The sequence below is a fragment of the Oncorhynchus masou genome, chromosome 22, assembly GCF_036934945.1.
Source record: "Oncorhynchus masou masou isolate Uvic2021 chromosome 22, UVic_Omas_1.1, whole genome shotgun sequence".
In the NCBI taxonomy this organism is placed as follows: domain Eukaryota; kingdom Metazoa; phylum Chordata; class Actinopteri; order Salmoniformes; family Salmonidae; genus Oncorhynchus; species Oncorhynchus masou.
Window position 1 is genome coordinate 47,844,221 of NC_088233.1, and position 17,624 is coordinate 47,861,844.

General features: G+C 45.1%; 1 protein-coding gene across 2 annotated transcripts in view; it reads left to right on the plus strand.

The window, feature by feature from the left end:
- Positions 1–15,810, plus strand: part of LOC135509606 (protein inscuteable homolog) — a 96,094-nt gene extending 80,284 nt beyond the window's left edge. For both annotated transcript variants that reach the window (XM_064930396.1, XM_064930397.1), the window contains exons 11-13: positions 731–886; positions 6,968–7,044; positions 14,312–15,810. In XM_064930396.1, coding sequence (XP_064786468.1) covers positions 731–886; positions 6,968–7,044; positions 14,312–14,440 — 362 coding nt within the window. In that variant the 3' untranslated portion in view covers positions 14,441–15,810. The remainder of the gene's footprint in view (positions 1–730; positions 887–6,967; positions 7,045–14,311) is intronic.
- Positions 15,811–17,624: the final 1,814 nt, after the last annotated feature.

The window sequence follows — 17,624 nt, forward strand, 5'->3', positions numbered from 1 at the left end:
AATTTTGCACGCCCAATTTTTCAGTTTTTGATTTGTTAAAAAAGTTTGAAATATCCAATAAATGTCGTTCAACTTCATGATTGTGTCCCACTTGTTGTTGATTCTTCAAAAAAAAAATACAGTTTTATATCTTTATGTTTGAAGCCTGAAATGTGGCAAAAGGTCACAAATTTCAAGGGGGCCGAATACTTTCGCAAGGCACTGTATATTTTAAACATCTTTTCAACATAATTATGCTTATTGGGACTATTCTAGATTTGCAGGGTATAGGAGAGCTGCAATTTTTGGCCTTGCCTACGGCGGGACAACGGCCAGTAGCGGGCATGGTCTACGGCAGGGCCCCCCGAGTTTTCTGAGCACAAAGAAATGAATACATTTATTTGATTTTATTGTTGGATATAAAATACTGTAAAAACCCCAGGAAATCAGCTCCAAGTGATTTTATTTTAAGAAATCTGTTCCCAAGTATTACAATGCATAATAGAGACTGGATCGTATACAAATGTAAACAAGGTCTGAAATTATTATGTTTTAGTCAAACATTATATCTGTTTGGGCTTCTTGCGGTCAATTTGCAGTCTACATATTGTTTGTAATTATGTTCATGCCCCCCGACCATCCGCGGTTGAATTTCCCGCGGTTGAATTTAGTTGATGATCCCTGGTCTACGGCCTCTGACTGTCTGTGTTGTGTGTCTACGGCCTCTGACTGCGTGTCTGTTGTTTGCTAGGTATTGAGAGACTGCTCCAGCTGCTGGGCGAGAAGCCATCCTCCTCCAGTCCATCGGAGGGCGCGGCGTGCGAGCGGGTCCAGCAGAAAGCTGCTGTCACACTGGCCCGTCTGAGCAGAGACCCGGACGTGGCCCAAACAGCCATCCAGCTGCAAGGTATAGGCCATTGCTCTGGCGTCAAGTTTCCCCTAGGTACAGATCTAGGATTAGCTTCCCCTCCCCCAATCGTAAATTTCACAATTAGCGGGGAAAATGCTAAACTGATTCAAGATTAGTGTCTAGAGGCAGCTTCCCCCTACTTCATAGCCCCTTGTCTTCTCTGCTACCTAAGCGTATAGCATTTAGACCACTCTTTTGGCCTTTTGCTTTTAGTTGCACTCAAGATCTCGACTGGGATGACCCCACTTTTGAGACATTTTGGTAGTGATGAACGCACGTGTCCAACTCGCAACAGAAGTTCCGTCTAGGGGGATATCTATTTATAGGGACTGATTTTACTAGAGGAAATTCTTACCTTTCAAGCCTTTTTTGGCTCTCTTAGGGCTCGATTCAATCCATATCGTGGAAGATCTGCGGTATAGCGTCATTGAAATTTAAAATCAAAGCAAATCAAATCACATTTTATTGGTCACATACACATGGTTAGCAGATGTTAATGCGAGTGTAGCAAAATTTTTGTGTTTCTAGTTCCAACAGTGCAGCAGTATCTAACAAGTAATCTAACAATTCCACAACAACTACACAAATCTAAAGAGATGAATATATACATATAAATATATGGATGAGCGATGGCCAAGCGGTATAGGCAAGATGCAATAGATGTTATAAGATACAGTATATACATATGAGATGAGTAATGTAAGATATTGTGGCAGACGGTAGGGAGAGGTGAGCGGAGTGGTGATTGAAGGGAGATACCTTGCAGCCCGCTGGCTCCTCCCCCGAGCCGTATATGGACTTCCTGCCCCAACGAGGCGAGCCTGTGGTTCATTAAGCCAGGGACTGCTTGGGGCTAAAAGAGGAAGCTGCCTGCACAAAAGGGCAGAGAATGGAGAGGGTCAAGTATGTTATGAAGAGTGTGAGAAGAGTGTGAGAAGAGTGTGAGAAGAGGTGCAGCAGTCTCTCGTCCCAAACCCAGGAGGTTTATACTAAAGCTGATGACATTGAGGCTTACCTCCACGCCCATTGAGAAAGTGGTCATAGATACATTTCTATGCTCTCTCCTGTTTGAAGCTAAAAGTTAGTAAGCCAAGCTAACCCACAGAGCCCAGATCAGCTGGTGGAACTGTTGAAAGGACAACAGGTGGCTTTGGAGTATCTGCACAGCGGACAATCACGGAAGGCAGGACCCTCCACTCGCCTGAAGGAGTGGAGGACCACGCCGGGACCCCGGCCAAGGATGGGGGGGGTCAACAACAGCCAGCTCCCCGAGACAATGCCCTTCCTGGTCAGCAGGAAGTGTCCTTTGGCCTCAGGGACAATGACAAAGGGACAACACACGGGGCCAGTGGGAGTCGTCCCGAACCTGCCTGTGCCGGGCCTTACTGAGAGGGATTTCCCGATGTTCCACCAACCGTGGACCAGTATGTCCGGAGACGTGAGGAACTGAGGGAACCAGAAGCCGGAGAGGTGGGAGGGATGCCAGGAGGGATGCCCAAATGTGTGGATTCCAGGAAGTGGACCCCCAGGCATCAACAGAACCCCTCTCAGAGGGCAACTCGGGTGAAGCCAGACTGGAGGGTGCGGTGGCGAGTCTAGAAGACATGTTCCCGATGGACCATGAGGTGGCGCCAGAGCCCACTTCTCTAGCGGTTCAGCACGGCCCAACTGGAGGATCCCAACTTGGCCAGCGCTCTTTAGCAGGTGACCATGGTGGATGGAAAGCACATGGACGGGGTAATTCAAATCACCTCCCCCATTTTTCTATAAAGAAGAAGTTGCTATATCAGGTTGTGAAGAAGAATGACGAATGTATGGTGTTGTTGTTGGTATCCCGTCCCTTTGTACCATCTGTCCTGCAGTTGGCGCACTCCCACCTCCCTGGGGTTCACCTAGGGGTGGAGAAAACCTTAGACAGGATCAAGGCACGATTTTACTGGCTGTGGGTGAAGAGAGCAATGGAAGATTACTGCCGCAGTTGCCCAGAGTGCCAGCAGGTGGCGCCTAAACCCCATGACACCCCTTAATTCCCCTACCCATTATTTCAGTCCGTTTTCAGCAGTATCGCAATAGATCTCGTGGGACCTCTACCCAAGAGCAACCGAAGGCACCAATACATCCTAGTGATTCTGGAATATGCCACCAGATACCCGGAAGCCATTCCCCTGCGCACCATGGCCACCAAGGGAATCACATGTAAATTGGTTATGCTGTTCTCCCGAGTAGGCATCCCCGATGAGATAATGACCGACCAGGGCACCATGTTCATCATGAAGGTTATGCAAACTAATGAAAATAACCCAGTTGCGCACATCAGTGTATCACCAGCAGACCGATGGGTTGGTGGAACAATTCAATCGAACCCTGAAGCAGATGCAAAACAAGGTCATGGAGGCAAACAGAAAGAATTGGGACCAGCTGCTACCCTACCTGATGTTCTCGAGCCAAGAAGTGCCCCAAGCTTCAACAGGATTCTCTCCCTTCGAACTCCTGTACGGGAGACGAGCCCGAGGACTGCTGGACGTGGCTAAAGAAGCCTGGGAACAGCAACCGTCGCACACGCTGCAGGGCCCAGGAGGCCCAAGTGCGGGTGCACAACAGAGGGGCACAATGAAGGAACTTCCAGCCAGGAGACAGTGTTGGTGTTGATCCCCAACTCAGAATGTAAGTTTATGGCCCAATGGAACAGGCCATACGAAGTCCTTGAGAAGGTGGGTGAAGTTAACTATAGGGTCAGACAGCAGGGACGTAGACATCTGACCCAGATTTACCATGTGAATTTGCTAAAGAAATGGAATGCATGTGATGTACTCTATTTCCCCGAAGAAGGCTACCACATTGACCAAGCCGGGGGAGGTGCCACTGGGGCAGTTGAAAAAAAGCACAGAAGCACGAGCTGAGGGAGTTGGTCGGCCGGAACCAGGATGTTGTTCTCCAGTGAACCAGAACACACCAATCTGGTAAAGCACAGCGTCATCCCCGAACCCGGGAAAAAGGTGAAGTTGCGACCCTACCGCATACCGAAAGCAAGGAGAGAGGCTGTCAAGACCGAGGTAAAAACAATGTTGAAAGCTGATATAATCGAATAGTGAGTGGTGCAGCCCCATAGTGTTGGTGCTGAAACCAGACGGCACCATTTGCTTCTGTAATGATTTTAGAAAGGTAAATGAACTCTCAAAGTTCGACGCCTACGCCATGCCTGGAATGTGTGAATTAATCGAATGGCTAGGGACCGTCTGCTTTATCAGGGTTATTGGTAGGTGCCCTTAGCTCCCGAGGCACGGGAGAAAACCGCTTTCGCCACCCCTGTCGGGCTGTTCCATTACCAGAAGCTGCCCTTTGGGCTGCACAGGGCCCCAGCCACCTTCCAGCGGTTGATGGACCGGATTCTCTATCCCCATCGTGAGTATGCCGCAGCCTACAACAATGATATTGTGATCCATGGGAGCGAGTTGGAGACACATCTAAACCAGGCGAGCGCGGTGACCAGGAGCCATCTGCCTGCCCAGGTGAAGTGGACAAAGGAGACGGAGAAAGACTTCAAGGACCTAAAGGGAGCACTGTGTTCTGGACCTGTGCTGGTGACCCCGGACTTCTCCAAACCACTGAAGGTACAGACCGATGTGTCCGAAACAAGGGTGGGTGCCGTCCTATCACAGCTACAGCTACAAGAAGGTGAGGAACACACAATCATGTACATTAGCCGGAAGTTGTTGCCGTGGGAACAAAGATATTCCACTGTGGAGAAAGAATGTCTAGCGATCAAGTGGGCCCCTGGTGACGCTGAAATATTACTTATTGGGACGGCACTTCACCCTAGTTAGGATGTTATGGAATAAGAACACCCTCTGGTTCCTATCCTTACAGCCCTTTGCTTTCTCTGTTGTACACTGATCAGCCGCAGCCCATGAAAATGCCAATGCCCTCTCCAGAAGGGATGCTCTAAGGGAGCTGGACCGCCCCTCCATTCTGGAGCTGGGGGGAGGAGTGGTGATTGAAAGGAGATACCTTGCTTGCTGGCTCCACCCATTAACCCAGGGAGTGCTTGGGGATAAAGGACGGAGCGGCCTGCACAAAGGGGCAGAGAATGGGAGAGGGTGTGAGAAGAGACAACTATCTGTCTGATTACCCCACTGTGTACCGAACCAGTTTGGCTGAGGACCCGAGTTTTAGGATTACCCCCGGAGAATGGAACGGACATTGAAAATGGATTGTAGACTGTGAAATGGTTGGTGAATTCCCCCCTTTTCCCCACTATGCCAAACACCAAATGTTGCATTCGAGTTGTGCTCCTTGGGCGTGTTAGGTTATTGAACTTGGTGATGTGGACACCCCACACTCTTGAACCTACTACATTATGTAAACATTGTTAAAGTGTCATTATTTAAAGTGAGTAGGGATCCATTTATTAAAGTGGCCAATGATTTGAGTCTGTATGTAGGCAGCAGCCACTCAATGTTAGTGATTGCTGTTTAACTGTCTAATGACCTTAAGTTAAGGCGAGGGGTTCCCCGCAGGGAATGCAAAAATATTCTTTAGAAATATTTAACCTCCACACATTAACAAGTCCAATACCTCAAATGAAAGATAAACACCTTGTTCATCTACCCAGCGTGTCAGATTTTTTAAATGTTTTACGGCGAAAACACAACATATATTTATGTTAGACCACCACCAAACCAAAGAAAAAACGTAGCCATTTTTTCCAGCAAAAGATAAAATGATAAAAGCAGGATAAAAAAAAAATCACTAACCTCTTGAAAATCTTCATCAGATGACAGTCATATGACATGTTACACAGTACATTTATGTTTTGTTCGATAATATGCATTTTATATCCATAAATCTCGGTTTACATTGACGCCATGTTCAGAAAATCCTCCAAAATATCTGGAGGAATTATAGAAAGCTACACCAGATAACAGAAATACTCATAATAAACTTTGACTAAAGATACATGTTCTACGTATAATTAAAGATACACTGGTGCAACCGCTGTGTCACATTTCTTTTTAACGTTACGGAAAAAGCCTAACATTGCAATAATCTGAGACGGCGCTCAGACGTAACAATATTTCTCCGCCATGTTGGAGTCAACAGAAATACAAAATTACAACAAATATTCCCTTACCTTTGATCTTTCATCAGAATGTAGTGCAAGGAGTCCTAGTACAACAATACATCGTTTTGTTCCATAATGCTCAATTCTAGTGTCCAAGTAGCAGCATTTGCTATCACTTTCAGCTCACATGCCCAAAAAATGACTTCTGGTCCAGGATAACTTTGCATTAAAACTTCCAAAAGACATATTACAGGTCGAAGAAACTGGTCAAACTAAATGCAGAATCAATCTTCAGGGTGTTATAATCATATATATCCATTCTCTTGGGACACCAACTACTTTCCTTCCCATTAGGTCAAAGTTCACAGCAAATGCTCCTTTACACTTTCTACAGAATGAGGACATCTAGTGGAAGATGTAAGTAGTGTTTCCAGATCCATAACTTGTTGGGAAGGGAGGGGGCGACGACGTCAAAGTTGCCCCAACTTTCAGTATTTCAAAACTTGTTTGGAAGATTGCCTGCCCTGTGAGTTCTGTTATACTCACAGACATAATTCAAACGGTTTTAAAAACTTCAGAGTGTTTTCTATCCAATATTAATAGGACGGTTTTATTGAGTGAGCGGTTGCTTTCCTGACACTACACTCCGAATGCCCTCACCACCTCCCTGTAGGCTGTCTCGTGGTTGTTGGTAATCAAGCCCACTACTGTTGTGTGTGTTGTCTGCAAATTTGATGATTGAGTTGGAGGCGTGCATGGCCACACAGTCATTGGTGAACAGGGAGTACAGGAGGGGACTGAGCACGCACCCTTGTGGGGCCCCAAGTAATGTTTGTGGAGACTGCATTAAGGATAAACGCTCAATCGGAAATTACCTTGAATTTGAATCGCGTTATACCGCGGATCTTCGGTGATATGGATTGAATCCAGCCCTAAATCACAGTAATCAAAGGAACTTTATGTGGATCAATCAGCAACACAATTGCTAAACTAACCATGGTCTTCCATTTCTCCAGCTGTTCCTCGACTAATCGAACTATGTCGCTCACCAGCAGAGAGGAACAACAGCGACTCTGTACTGGTTGCATGTCTGGTATGTACTAGATCTTTGAGTATGTGTTAGTATGATTGTCTGTGTACAATAGTGATATTCCTGAGAATGTGTATTTTATGTACATTTTTAAAGCATCTGCTATGTATGTTTCCCATATACCTGTACTGCACTCTGAAGTAATATCTTTCCAGGGCATAGTGCATAAGTGTAGCTAATTACTTAGACGTAAGTAATGAGAGGTTGATGTCCATGGGGAAAAGTTGAAGGACACTGCAGTCCTTGCATCTGAATCAGTCTTCTCATTATAAGAAGATCCCACTATGTAGCCGGGTATGCTTAAATAGGCACATATCATACATATTTCTGTTCATCCTTTATCATTCAGTCAGCCTGCTCATAATTGATAAGGCCAGATCACAGGCTAGATAAAGAACTCTTTAGATCTGTGTATAAGAGTCATAGGCTTAATTAAGACTGATGGATGGCTCTTGTACATAAGGGCTCTCTCCTTCACTGTTTTACAGTGTTTGCTATAATCAAGTCAATTTAATAGGATCATTTTTTTAATCATTATCGCCAGGGGTAAAATTGAGATATTGTAGGTCTTGAACCAGTCTTCAAAGAGGGTTGGCTTTCAGAGATAATGTTGTTAACTGATACAGTGCCTTGCGAAAGTATTCGGCCCCCTTGAACTTTGCGACCTTTTGCCACATTTCAGGCTTCAAACATAAAGATATAAAACTGTATTTTTTTGTGAAGAATCAACAACAAGTGGGACACAATCATGAAGTGGAACGACATTTATTGGATATTTCAAACTTTTTTAACAAATCAAAAACTGAAAAATTGGGCGTGCAAAATTATTCAGCCCCCTTTAGTTAATACTTTGTAGCGCCACCTTTTGCTGCGATTACAGCTGTAAGTCGCTTGGGGTACGTCTCTATCAGTTTTGCACATCGAGAGACTGAATTTTTTTTCCCATTCCTCCTTGCAAAACAGCTCGAGCTCATGGAGGTTGGATGGAGAGCATTTGTGAACAGCAGTTTTCAGTTCTTTCCACAGATTCTCGATTGGATTCAGGTCTGGACGTTGACTTGGCCATTCTAACACCTGGATATGTTTATTTTTGAACCATTCCATTGTAGATTTTGCTTTATGTTTGGGGATGAGGTAGGTGAAAATGGGTGGGCTATTTACCAATAGACTATGTACAGCTGCAGCGATCGGTTAGCTGCTCAGATAGCACATGTTTGAAGTTGGTGAGGGAGATAAAAGTCTCCAACTTCAGGGATTTTTGCAATTCGTTCCAGTCACAGGCAGCAGAGTACTGGAACGAAAGGCGGCCAAATGAGGTGTTGGCTTTAGGGATGATCAGTGAGATACACCTGCTGGAGCGCGTGCTACGGATGGGTGTTGCCATCGTGACCAGTGAACTGAGATAAGGCGGAGCTTTACCTAGCATGGACTTGTAGATGACCTGGAGCCAGTGGGTCTGGCGACGAATATGTAGCAAGGGCCAGCCGACTAGAGCATACAAGTCGCAGTGGTGGGTGGTATAAGATGCTTTTGTGACAAAACGGATGCCACTGTGATAAACTGCATCCAGTTTGCTGAGTAGAGTGTTGGAGGCAATTTTGTAGATGACATTGCCGAAGTCGAGGATCGGTAGGATAGTCAGTTTTACTAGGGTAAGTTTGGCGGCGTGAGTGAAGGAGGCTTTGTTGCGGAATAGAAAGCCGACTTGATTTGATTTTTGATTGGAGATGTTTTATATGAGTCTGGAAGGAGAGTTTACAGTCTAGCCAGACACCTAGGTACTTATAGGTGTCCACATATTCAAGGTCGGAACCATCCAAGGTGGTGATGCTCGTCGGGCATGCGGGTGCAGGCAGCGATTGGTTGAAAAGCATGCATTTGGTTTTACTAGCGTTTAAGAGCAGTTGGAGGCCACGGAAGGAGTGTTGTATGGCATTGAAGCTCGTTTGGAGGTTAGATAGCAAAGTGTCCAAGGACGGGCCGGAAGTATATAGAATGGTGTCGTCTGCGTAGAGGTGGATCAGGGAATCGCCCGCAGCAAGAGCAACATCATTGATATATACAGAGAAAAGAGTCGGCCCGAGAATTGAACCCTGTGGCAACCCCATAGAGACTGCCAGAGGACCGGACAGCATGCCCTCCGATTTGACACACTGAACTCTGTCTGCAAAGTAATTGGTGAACCAGGCAAGGCAGTCATCTGAAAAACCGAGGCTACTGAGTCTGCCGATAAGAATATGGTGATTGACAGAGTCGAAAGCCTTGGCAAGGTCGATGAAGACGGCTGCACAGTACTGTCTTTTATCGATGGTGGTTATGATATCATTTAGTACCTTGAGTGTGGCTGAGGTGCACCCGTGACCGGCTCGGAAACCAGATTGCACAGCGGAGAAGGTACGGTGGGATTCGAGATGGTCAGTGACCTGTTTGTTGACTTGGCTTTCGAAGACCTTAGATAGGCAGGGCAGGATGGATATAGGTCTGTAACAGTTTGGGTCCAGGGTGTCTCCCCCTTTGAAGAGGGGGATGACTGCGGCAGCTTTCCAATCCTTGGGGATCTCAGACGATATGAAAGAGAGGTTGAACAGGCTGGTAATAGGGGTTGCGACAATGGCGGCGGATATTTTCAGAAATAGAGGGTCCAGATTGTCAAGCCCAGCTGATTTGTACGGGTCCAGGTTTTGCAGCTCTTTCAGAACATCTGCTATCTGGATTTGGGTAAAGGAGAACCTGGAAGGGCTTGGGCGAGAAGCTGCGTTGGGGGCGGAGCTGTTGGCTGAGGTTGGAGTAGCCAGGCGGAAGGCATGGCCAGCCGTTGAGAAATGCTTGTTGAAGTTTTCGATATTCATGGATTTATCGGTGGTGACCGTGTTACCTAGCCTCAGTGCAGTGGGCAGCTGGGAGGAGATGCTCTTGTTCTCCATGGACTTCACAGTGTCCCAGAACTTTTTGGAGTTGGAGCTACAGGATGCAAACTTCTGCCTGAAGCTGGCCTTAGCTTTCCTGACTTACTGCATGTATTGGTTCCTGACTTCCCTGAACAGTTGCATATCGCGGGGACTATTCGATGCTATTGCAGTCCGCCACAGGATGTTTTTGTGCTGGTCGAGGGCAGTCAGGTCTGGAGTGAACCAAGGGCTGTATCTGTTCTTGGTTCTGCATTTTTTGAACGGAGCATGCTTATCTAAAATGGTGAGGAAGTTACTTTTAAAGAATGGCCAGGCATCCTCAACTGACGGGATGAGGTCAATGTCCTTCCAGGATACCCGGGCCAGGTCAATTAGGAAGGCCTGCTCACAGAAGTGTTTTAGGGAGCGTTTGACAGTGATGAGGGGTGGTCGTTTGACTGCGGCTCCGTAGCGGATACAGGCAATGAGGCAGTGATCGCTGAGATCCTGGTTGAAGACAGCGGAGGTGTATCTGGAGGGCCAGTTGGTCAGGATGACGTCTATGAGGGTGCCCTTGTTTACAGAGTTAGGGTTATACCTGGTGGGTTCCTTGATGATTTGTGTGAGATTGAGGGCATCTAGCTTAGATTGTAGGACTGCCGGGGTGTTAAGCATATCCCAGTTTAGGTCACCTAAAAGAACAAACTCTGAAGCTAGATGGGGGCGATCAATTCACAAATAGTGTCCAGGGCACAGCTGGGAGCTGAGGGGGTCGGTAGCAGGCGGCAACAGTGAGAGACTTATTTCTGGAGAGAGTAATTTTCAAAATTAGTAGTTCGAACTGTTTGGGTATGGACCTGGAAAGTATGACATTACTTTGCAGGCTATCTCTGCAGTAGACTGCAACTCCTCCCCCTTTGGCAGTTCTATCTTGATGGAAGATGTTATAGTTGGGTATGGAAATCTCAGAATTTTTGGTGGCCTTCCTGAGCCAGGACTCAGACACGGCAAGGACATCAGGGTTAGCAGAGTGTGCTAAAGCAGTGAGTAAAACAAACTTAGGGAGGAGGCTTCTGATGTTGACATGCATGATACCAAGGCTTTTTCGATCACAGAAGTCAACAAATGAGGGTGCCTGGGGACATGCAGGGCCTGGGTTTACCTCCACATCACCCGCGGAACAGAGAAGGAGTAGTATGAGGGTGCGGCTAAAGGCTATCAAAACTGGTCGCCTAGAGCATTGGGGACAGAGAATAAGAGGAGCAGGTTTCTGGGCATGGTAGAATATATTCAGGGCATAATGCACAGACAGGGGTATGGTGGGGTGTGGGGTACAGCGGAGGTAAGCCCAGGCACTGGGTGATGATGAGAGAGGTTGTATCTCTGGACATGCTAGTTGTAATGGGTGAGGTCACCGCATGTGTGGGAGGTGGGACAAAGGAGGTATCAGGGGTATGAAGAGTGGAACTAGGCGCTCCATTGTGAACTAAAACAATGATAACTAACCTGAACAACAGTATACAAGGCATATTGACATTTGAGAGAGACATACAGCGAGGCATACAGTAATCACAGGTGTTGAATTGGGAAAGCTAGCTAAAACAGTAGGTGAGACAACAACAGCTAATCAGCTAGCACAACAAGAGCAGGTAAAATGGCGTTGACTAGGCAACGGGGCCGACAGATAAAACATAAACAAGCAGAATGAGGTACCGTGATTAATGGACAGTCCAGCGTGCATCAGCTATGTAGCCAAGTGATCAGTGTCCAGCAAGTAGCTGAAGTATTTACAGTGTCTTCGGAAAGTATTCAGACCCCTTGACATTTTCCACATTTTGTTAGGTTACAGCCTTTTCCCTTATCAATCTACACACAATACCCCACAATGACAAAGCAAAAAAACGGGTTTGCTAATATCACATTTACACAGGTATTCAGACCCTTTACTCAGTATGACGGTAAAAGCTTGGCACACCTGTATTTTGGAAGTCTCTCCCATCTCTGTAGATGCTCTCAAGCTCTGTCATTTTGGGTGGGGAGCGTTGCTACACAACTATTTTCAGGTCTGTCCAGAGATGTTAGATCGGGGGCAAGTCCGGGCTCTGGCTGGGCTACTCAAGGACATTTAGAGACTTGTCCTGAAGCCACTCCTGTGTTGTCTTGGCTGTGTGCTTAGGGTCATTGTCCTGTTGGAAGGTGAACCTTCACCCTAGTCTGAGGTCCTGAGCGCACTGGAGCAGATTTTCATCAAGGATCTCTCTGTACTTTGCTCCGTTCATCTTTGCCTCAATTCCGACTAGTCTCCCTGTCCCTGCCACTGAAAAACATCCCCACAGCATGATTCAGGGATGGTGTCAGGTTTCCTCCAGACGTGACACTTGGCATTCAGGCCAAAGAGTTACATCTTGGTTTTATGAGAGAATCTTGTTTCTCATGGTCTGAGAGTCTTTATCCCAAACTGGCTGCGCGTGTGCGCCATCGTGCATAAATGTATTGTGTCCCCCCACACCAAACGCGATCACGACAGGCAGATTGAAATATCAAAACAGAACCAATTACAATTACTCTGAACCAATTACATTAATTTGGGGACAGGTCGAAAAGCACTAAACATGTATGGCAATTTAGCTAGCTAGCTTGCACTTGCTAGCTAATTTGTCCTATTTAGCTAGCTTGCTGTTGCTAGTTAATTTGTCCTGGGATATAAACATTGAGTTGTTATTTTACATGAAATGCCCAAGGTTTTCTACTTCTACAATTTGTCCACACATAAAACGGTCAACCGAATAGTTTCTAGTTATCTCTCAACCTTCCAGGCTTTTCTTCTCTTGACTTTATATTGCGATTGGCAACTTTCATAAATTAGGTGCATTACCGCCACTGACCTTATTTGTCTTCAGTCACCCACGTGGGTATAACCAATGAGGAGATGGCACGTGGGTACCTGCTTCTACAAACCAATGAGATGGGAGAGGCTGGACTTGCAGCGCGATCTGCATCAGAAACAGAACCAATTTCTATTTTAGCCCTTGGCAACGCAGACGCTTGTTGGCACGCGCGAGCAGTGTGGATGCAATAATTGAATAACATGGATTTCTAAATTTATTTTGCAGCGCTCGCGGTGTGGTCAGCCTATTAGGTGCCTTTTGGCAAACTCCAACCAGGCTGGAGTGACTTCCGTTTGGCCACTCTACCATAAAGACCTGATTGGTTGAGTGCTCCCATCTCGACATAGGAACTCTAGAGCTCTGTCAGAATGACCATCGGGTTCATGGTCACCTCCCTGGCCAAGACCCTTCTTCCTTGATTGCTCAGTTTTGGTACCCTCCCCCAGATCTGTGCCTCAACACAATCCTGTCTCGGAGCACTAAGGGCAATTCCTTCGACCTTTTGGCTTGGTTTTTGCTCTGAAATGACTTTATATAGACAGGTGTGTGTGTGCCTTTCCAAATAATGTCCAATCAATTTAATTTACCACAGGTGGACTCCAATCAAGTTGGAGAAACATCAGGGATGATCTATAGAAACGGGATGCCCCTGAGCTCAATTTCGAGTCTCATAGCAATGTGTCTGAATACTTATGCAAATACGTGTTTTGTTTTTTTTATATATATTTGCCAAAAATTCTGAACCAGTTTTTGCTTTGTCATTATGGGGTATTGTGTAGATTGCTGATGTTTTTTCTTTTATTTAATCCATTTTAGAATAAGGCTGTAACATAACAAAATGTGGAAAAGTCAAGGGGTCTAAATACTTTCAGAAGGCACTGTATATCTGCGAATCAGCAATATCTAGCTCTATAGTCTATTGACCTACAGGTAACTGCCAAAATAAAGGAAACACTTGAGTAAATGATGGATACAAAGTATATTGAAAGCAGGTGCTTCCAGACAGGTGTGATTCCTGAGTTAATGGAGCAATTAAAACATCCCATCATGCTTAGGGCCATGTATAAATTTTTCATTTATTTTGGCTACCATAGCTAGAAGAAGAGATCTGTGACTTTGAAAGAGGGGTCTTAAAAGAGCATAGTGGCTTTAAAGATTGTGTCTCAGTCACCAGATCTCAACCCAATTGAACACTTACTCGAGGTTCTGGAGCAGTGCCTGAGACAGCGTTTTCTACCACCATCAACAAAACAACAAATTATGGAATTTCTCGTGGAAGAATGGTGTCACATCCCTCCAATAGAGTTCCAGACACTTATAAAATCTATGCCAAAGTGCATTGAAGCTGTTCTGGCGGCTCGTGGTGGCCCAACGCTCATTTTGTCAGTTACCTGTGTATTTATAATGATCAATCTTATTTTATGCTATAGTGCAGTCATTGGAATAGGTGTTTGAGTGTCTTCACTGATCCATTCCTCTCCTTGTGCTTTGCAGGCTGCCCTGAGGAGGCTGGCGGCAGGGTGTCCAGACAGCATTGAAGCCGCTGACCACCAGCAGCTGATCAAGCCCAGACTGGTGGACTCTTTCCTGCTGTGCTCCAACATGGAAGAGAGCTTCGTATAGGAAGATCCAGAGCAGAGGGGTTGGTTGGTTAGCAGTGGAGGCTGCTGCGGGGAGGTCGCTCATAGTAATGTCTGGATTGGAATAAATGGAATGGTATCAAACACATGTTTGACTCTGTTCTGGACATTATTATGAGTCGTCATCCTATCAGCAGCCGCCACTGGTGCACAGGTACTGGGGTAGTCGCAGTGAGCTTTTGCTTCAGCCTGAGACTTAAAAACACAGACAAAGGAAGGGTTGATGAAATCAGTCCCTATATCCCAAAGCGCGTCTTGACTGTTTACCAAAAAATCTGAGCATGAACGGATTTTCTGTTAGTCATTTCAGAACTTCCATTCTCAGAGTACAAAACACCAACATTCGAGGACAAGCTGGTAAGCTAAAATAATGTACATGATGGAAGCATTCATGAATTAGTACCAAAATCTCCTTAGTGTTAACACCCACAGTGTACATATGAGACCATCATTCAACCAAGTGTTAAAAAGTCTGTGGGTGTTGGAACTTTACAAAGTTACCAATAATGAATCAAGAGCTGTTTTTAAAGTGTTAGGCTCCTAAACACTGTGGGTGCTAGAAATTAAATTCAAAGTGAAAGATAATGAACCAAGAACACTTTAAAGGTAGACTCAGCGATATGACGTAGAAGCAGAACGTAAACAGCGTTGAAGCGCGAGGCTCAACTTTTCCACTGTTCTGGTGCCCTGGCTACCACACTGTGAACAACCTGAAGTGAACCTGTGCACATGTGCAGAAACTGTGTGACTGTATAGTCCAGCATCTTGCTCATCTCAATATCTGAGGTGCTGCTCGTTGCAACATAGTTTCACTGAGTCTACCTTCTAAAGTGTCAGGCTCCCAACACACTGTAGGTGTTGGAAATGAACAGCTTGTTGGTCAGTTCCTTCATCATTTTAAATCAGTCAGTTTGTCAAAGATTTCACTGACGGTCTATTTTACATCTTGTCAGCTGCCAATTTAATCAGTTGTTAATATATTATAAATGACTATTGTGCTCTGTTACTTTCAGATAAGAATTTGTATAATGAGTTTGTGGCACAAACAGTATATTGTCAAGGTATTTGATTACATGGTCTAATTAAACCTCCCTAGTTCAGAGGAGTTAATAAAATAGGTTACTGTTTGGAGCGGTAGACGACTCCTGAATTAGGTTTATCTGGCAACAAAGTTCTTTGAAATTGATCATATTGTATTTTACAATCTCGCCTTGGATCTCAAAAATTGTATTTGCTACTAAGAAACGTAAATGGAACGTAAAACACTATCTGCAGTGAAACTTTAAAAAAAAAAGATATATATTTAAAAATAAATGACATTGTATAGCATGCATATACTGTAATAAAGGGAGCACATCTTATAATGGAATGTTGTTTTTGTTTGTCACTGTCAAGACAAGTATCCATTCAGAAACTGACTCCATTGAAACTCGGCTTCACTACTGTGCTAATGTGACCAGAAAAAACTATGAAGAACAAGTGTAACATGCCACGCCAAAGGTAGAACTTGGCTCATCAAAGCGAGACCATGTCACAGGAGATGACTGTTCAATTATTAATGATGCATTATATCCCTTCATAAGGCCTAATGAAGGCCCAAGGTCTGGAGCCACGCCTCTCTCACGAGAGCTGCTACACCGCCAGACATACAAGATCGAATCGTACTACAGCGGCTCTGACGCTTGTCAGATGTGGCAGGGCTTGGGAATTATTACAGACTACAAAGGGAAGCACAGCTGAGAGCTGCCCAGTGACACGAGCCTTCCAAACGAGCTAAATTGCTTTTATGCTCGTTTCGAGGAAAATAACACTGAAAATGGCATGAGAGCACCAACTGTTCCGGAAGACTGTGTGATCATGCTCTCCGCAGCCGATGTGAGTAAGACCTTAAAACTGGTCAACATTCACAAGGCTGCCGGGCCAGAAGGATTACCAGGACGTGTACTGTGAGCATGCACTGACCAACTGGCAAGTGTTTTCACTGACATTTTCAACGTCTCCCTGTCCGAGTCTGTAATGCCAACATGTTTTAATCAGACCACCATAGTCCCTGTGCCCAAGAACACTAAGGTAACCTGCTTAAATGCCTACCAACCCGCAGCACTCACGTCTGTAGCCATGAAGTGCTTTGAAAGGGTGGTCATGGCTCACATCAATACTATCATATTTTACTGCTGCTCTTTAATTACTTTTTATCTCTTATTCTTATCTGTATTTTTTTGAAACTGCGTTGTTGGTTAGGGGCTCATAAGTAAGCATTTCACTGTCAGGTAACCTGTTGTATTCGGTGCATGTGATTAATAACATTTGATTAGATTACATGTCTCCAAAACAGCAGTTAGCCACTGATTCCTACCAAACCACTCATTGTTGAATTTGCGATTTCCAACTTGTTGTGTCATGTCCAATGAGCACCGATACATTTTATCTATAATTTCTCTTCATTTAATTTTTGTAATTTTATCTTTATTTTACTAGGCAAGTCAGTTAAGAACAAATTCTTATTTTCAATGACGGCCTAGGAACAGTGGGTTAACTGCCTGTTAACCCACCCACTGTTAACTGCCTGTTCAGGGGCAGAACGACAGATTTGTACCTTTTCAGCTCGGGGTTTTGAACTTGCAACCTTTCGGTTACTAGTCCAACGCTCTAACCACTAGGCTACCCTGCCGCCAAGGTTTGAAAAGGATTTGCCAGTAGATTGATGACTTCATTCTCGATTATGACTACTTGTCTAGATTTTGAAAGTATGATCTTGACATGATCAGTCCAATCAAAGCTACAGCAGATGTAACGTGATTTGATGTCATTTTATCCATGGCCAATGACCTACTAATGTAACTCTATGGCAGCAGCCAAGATGCTTGAATTTTCGAGCTCTCCCCGTAGAATTTGCGGTGATGTAGTGTCCCCATGACTGACAGAACACTGAGCCAATCACGGCACAACTAGAGAACATTACCAACCCCTACGCTCTGTGTTTTCCACTGGCTGCCCCATCACAGAGAGCAATGAGCTAGGTTGAAAGGTTGCATTTTGGTTGCATTTTTGAAAGGTTGCAGCTAGGTTGCATTTTGGAGCTACCTTACTCAAGAAAGCAAACAAGTGACCATATTTGTATGGTTATAGAAGTACATCGGGCCGTTTCTTTCTGCCGATGCAAATTT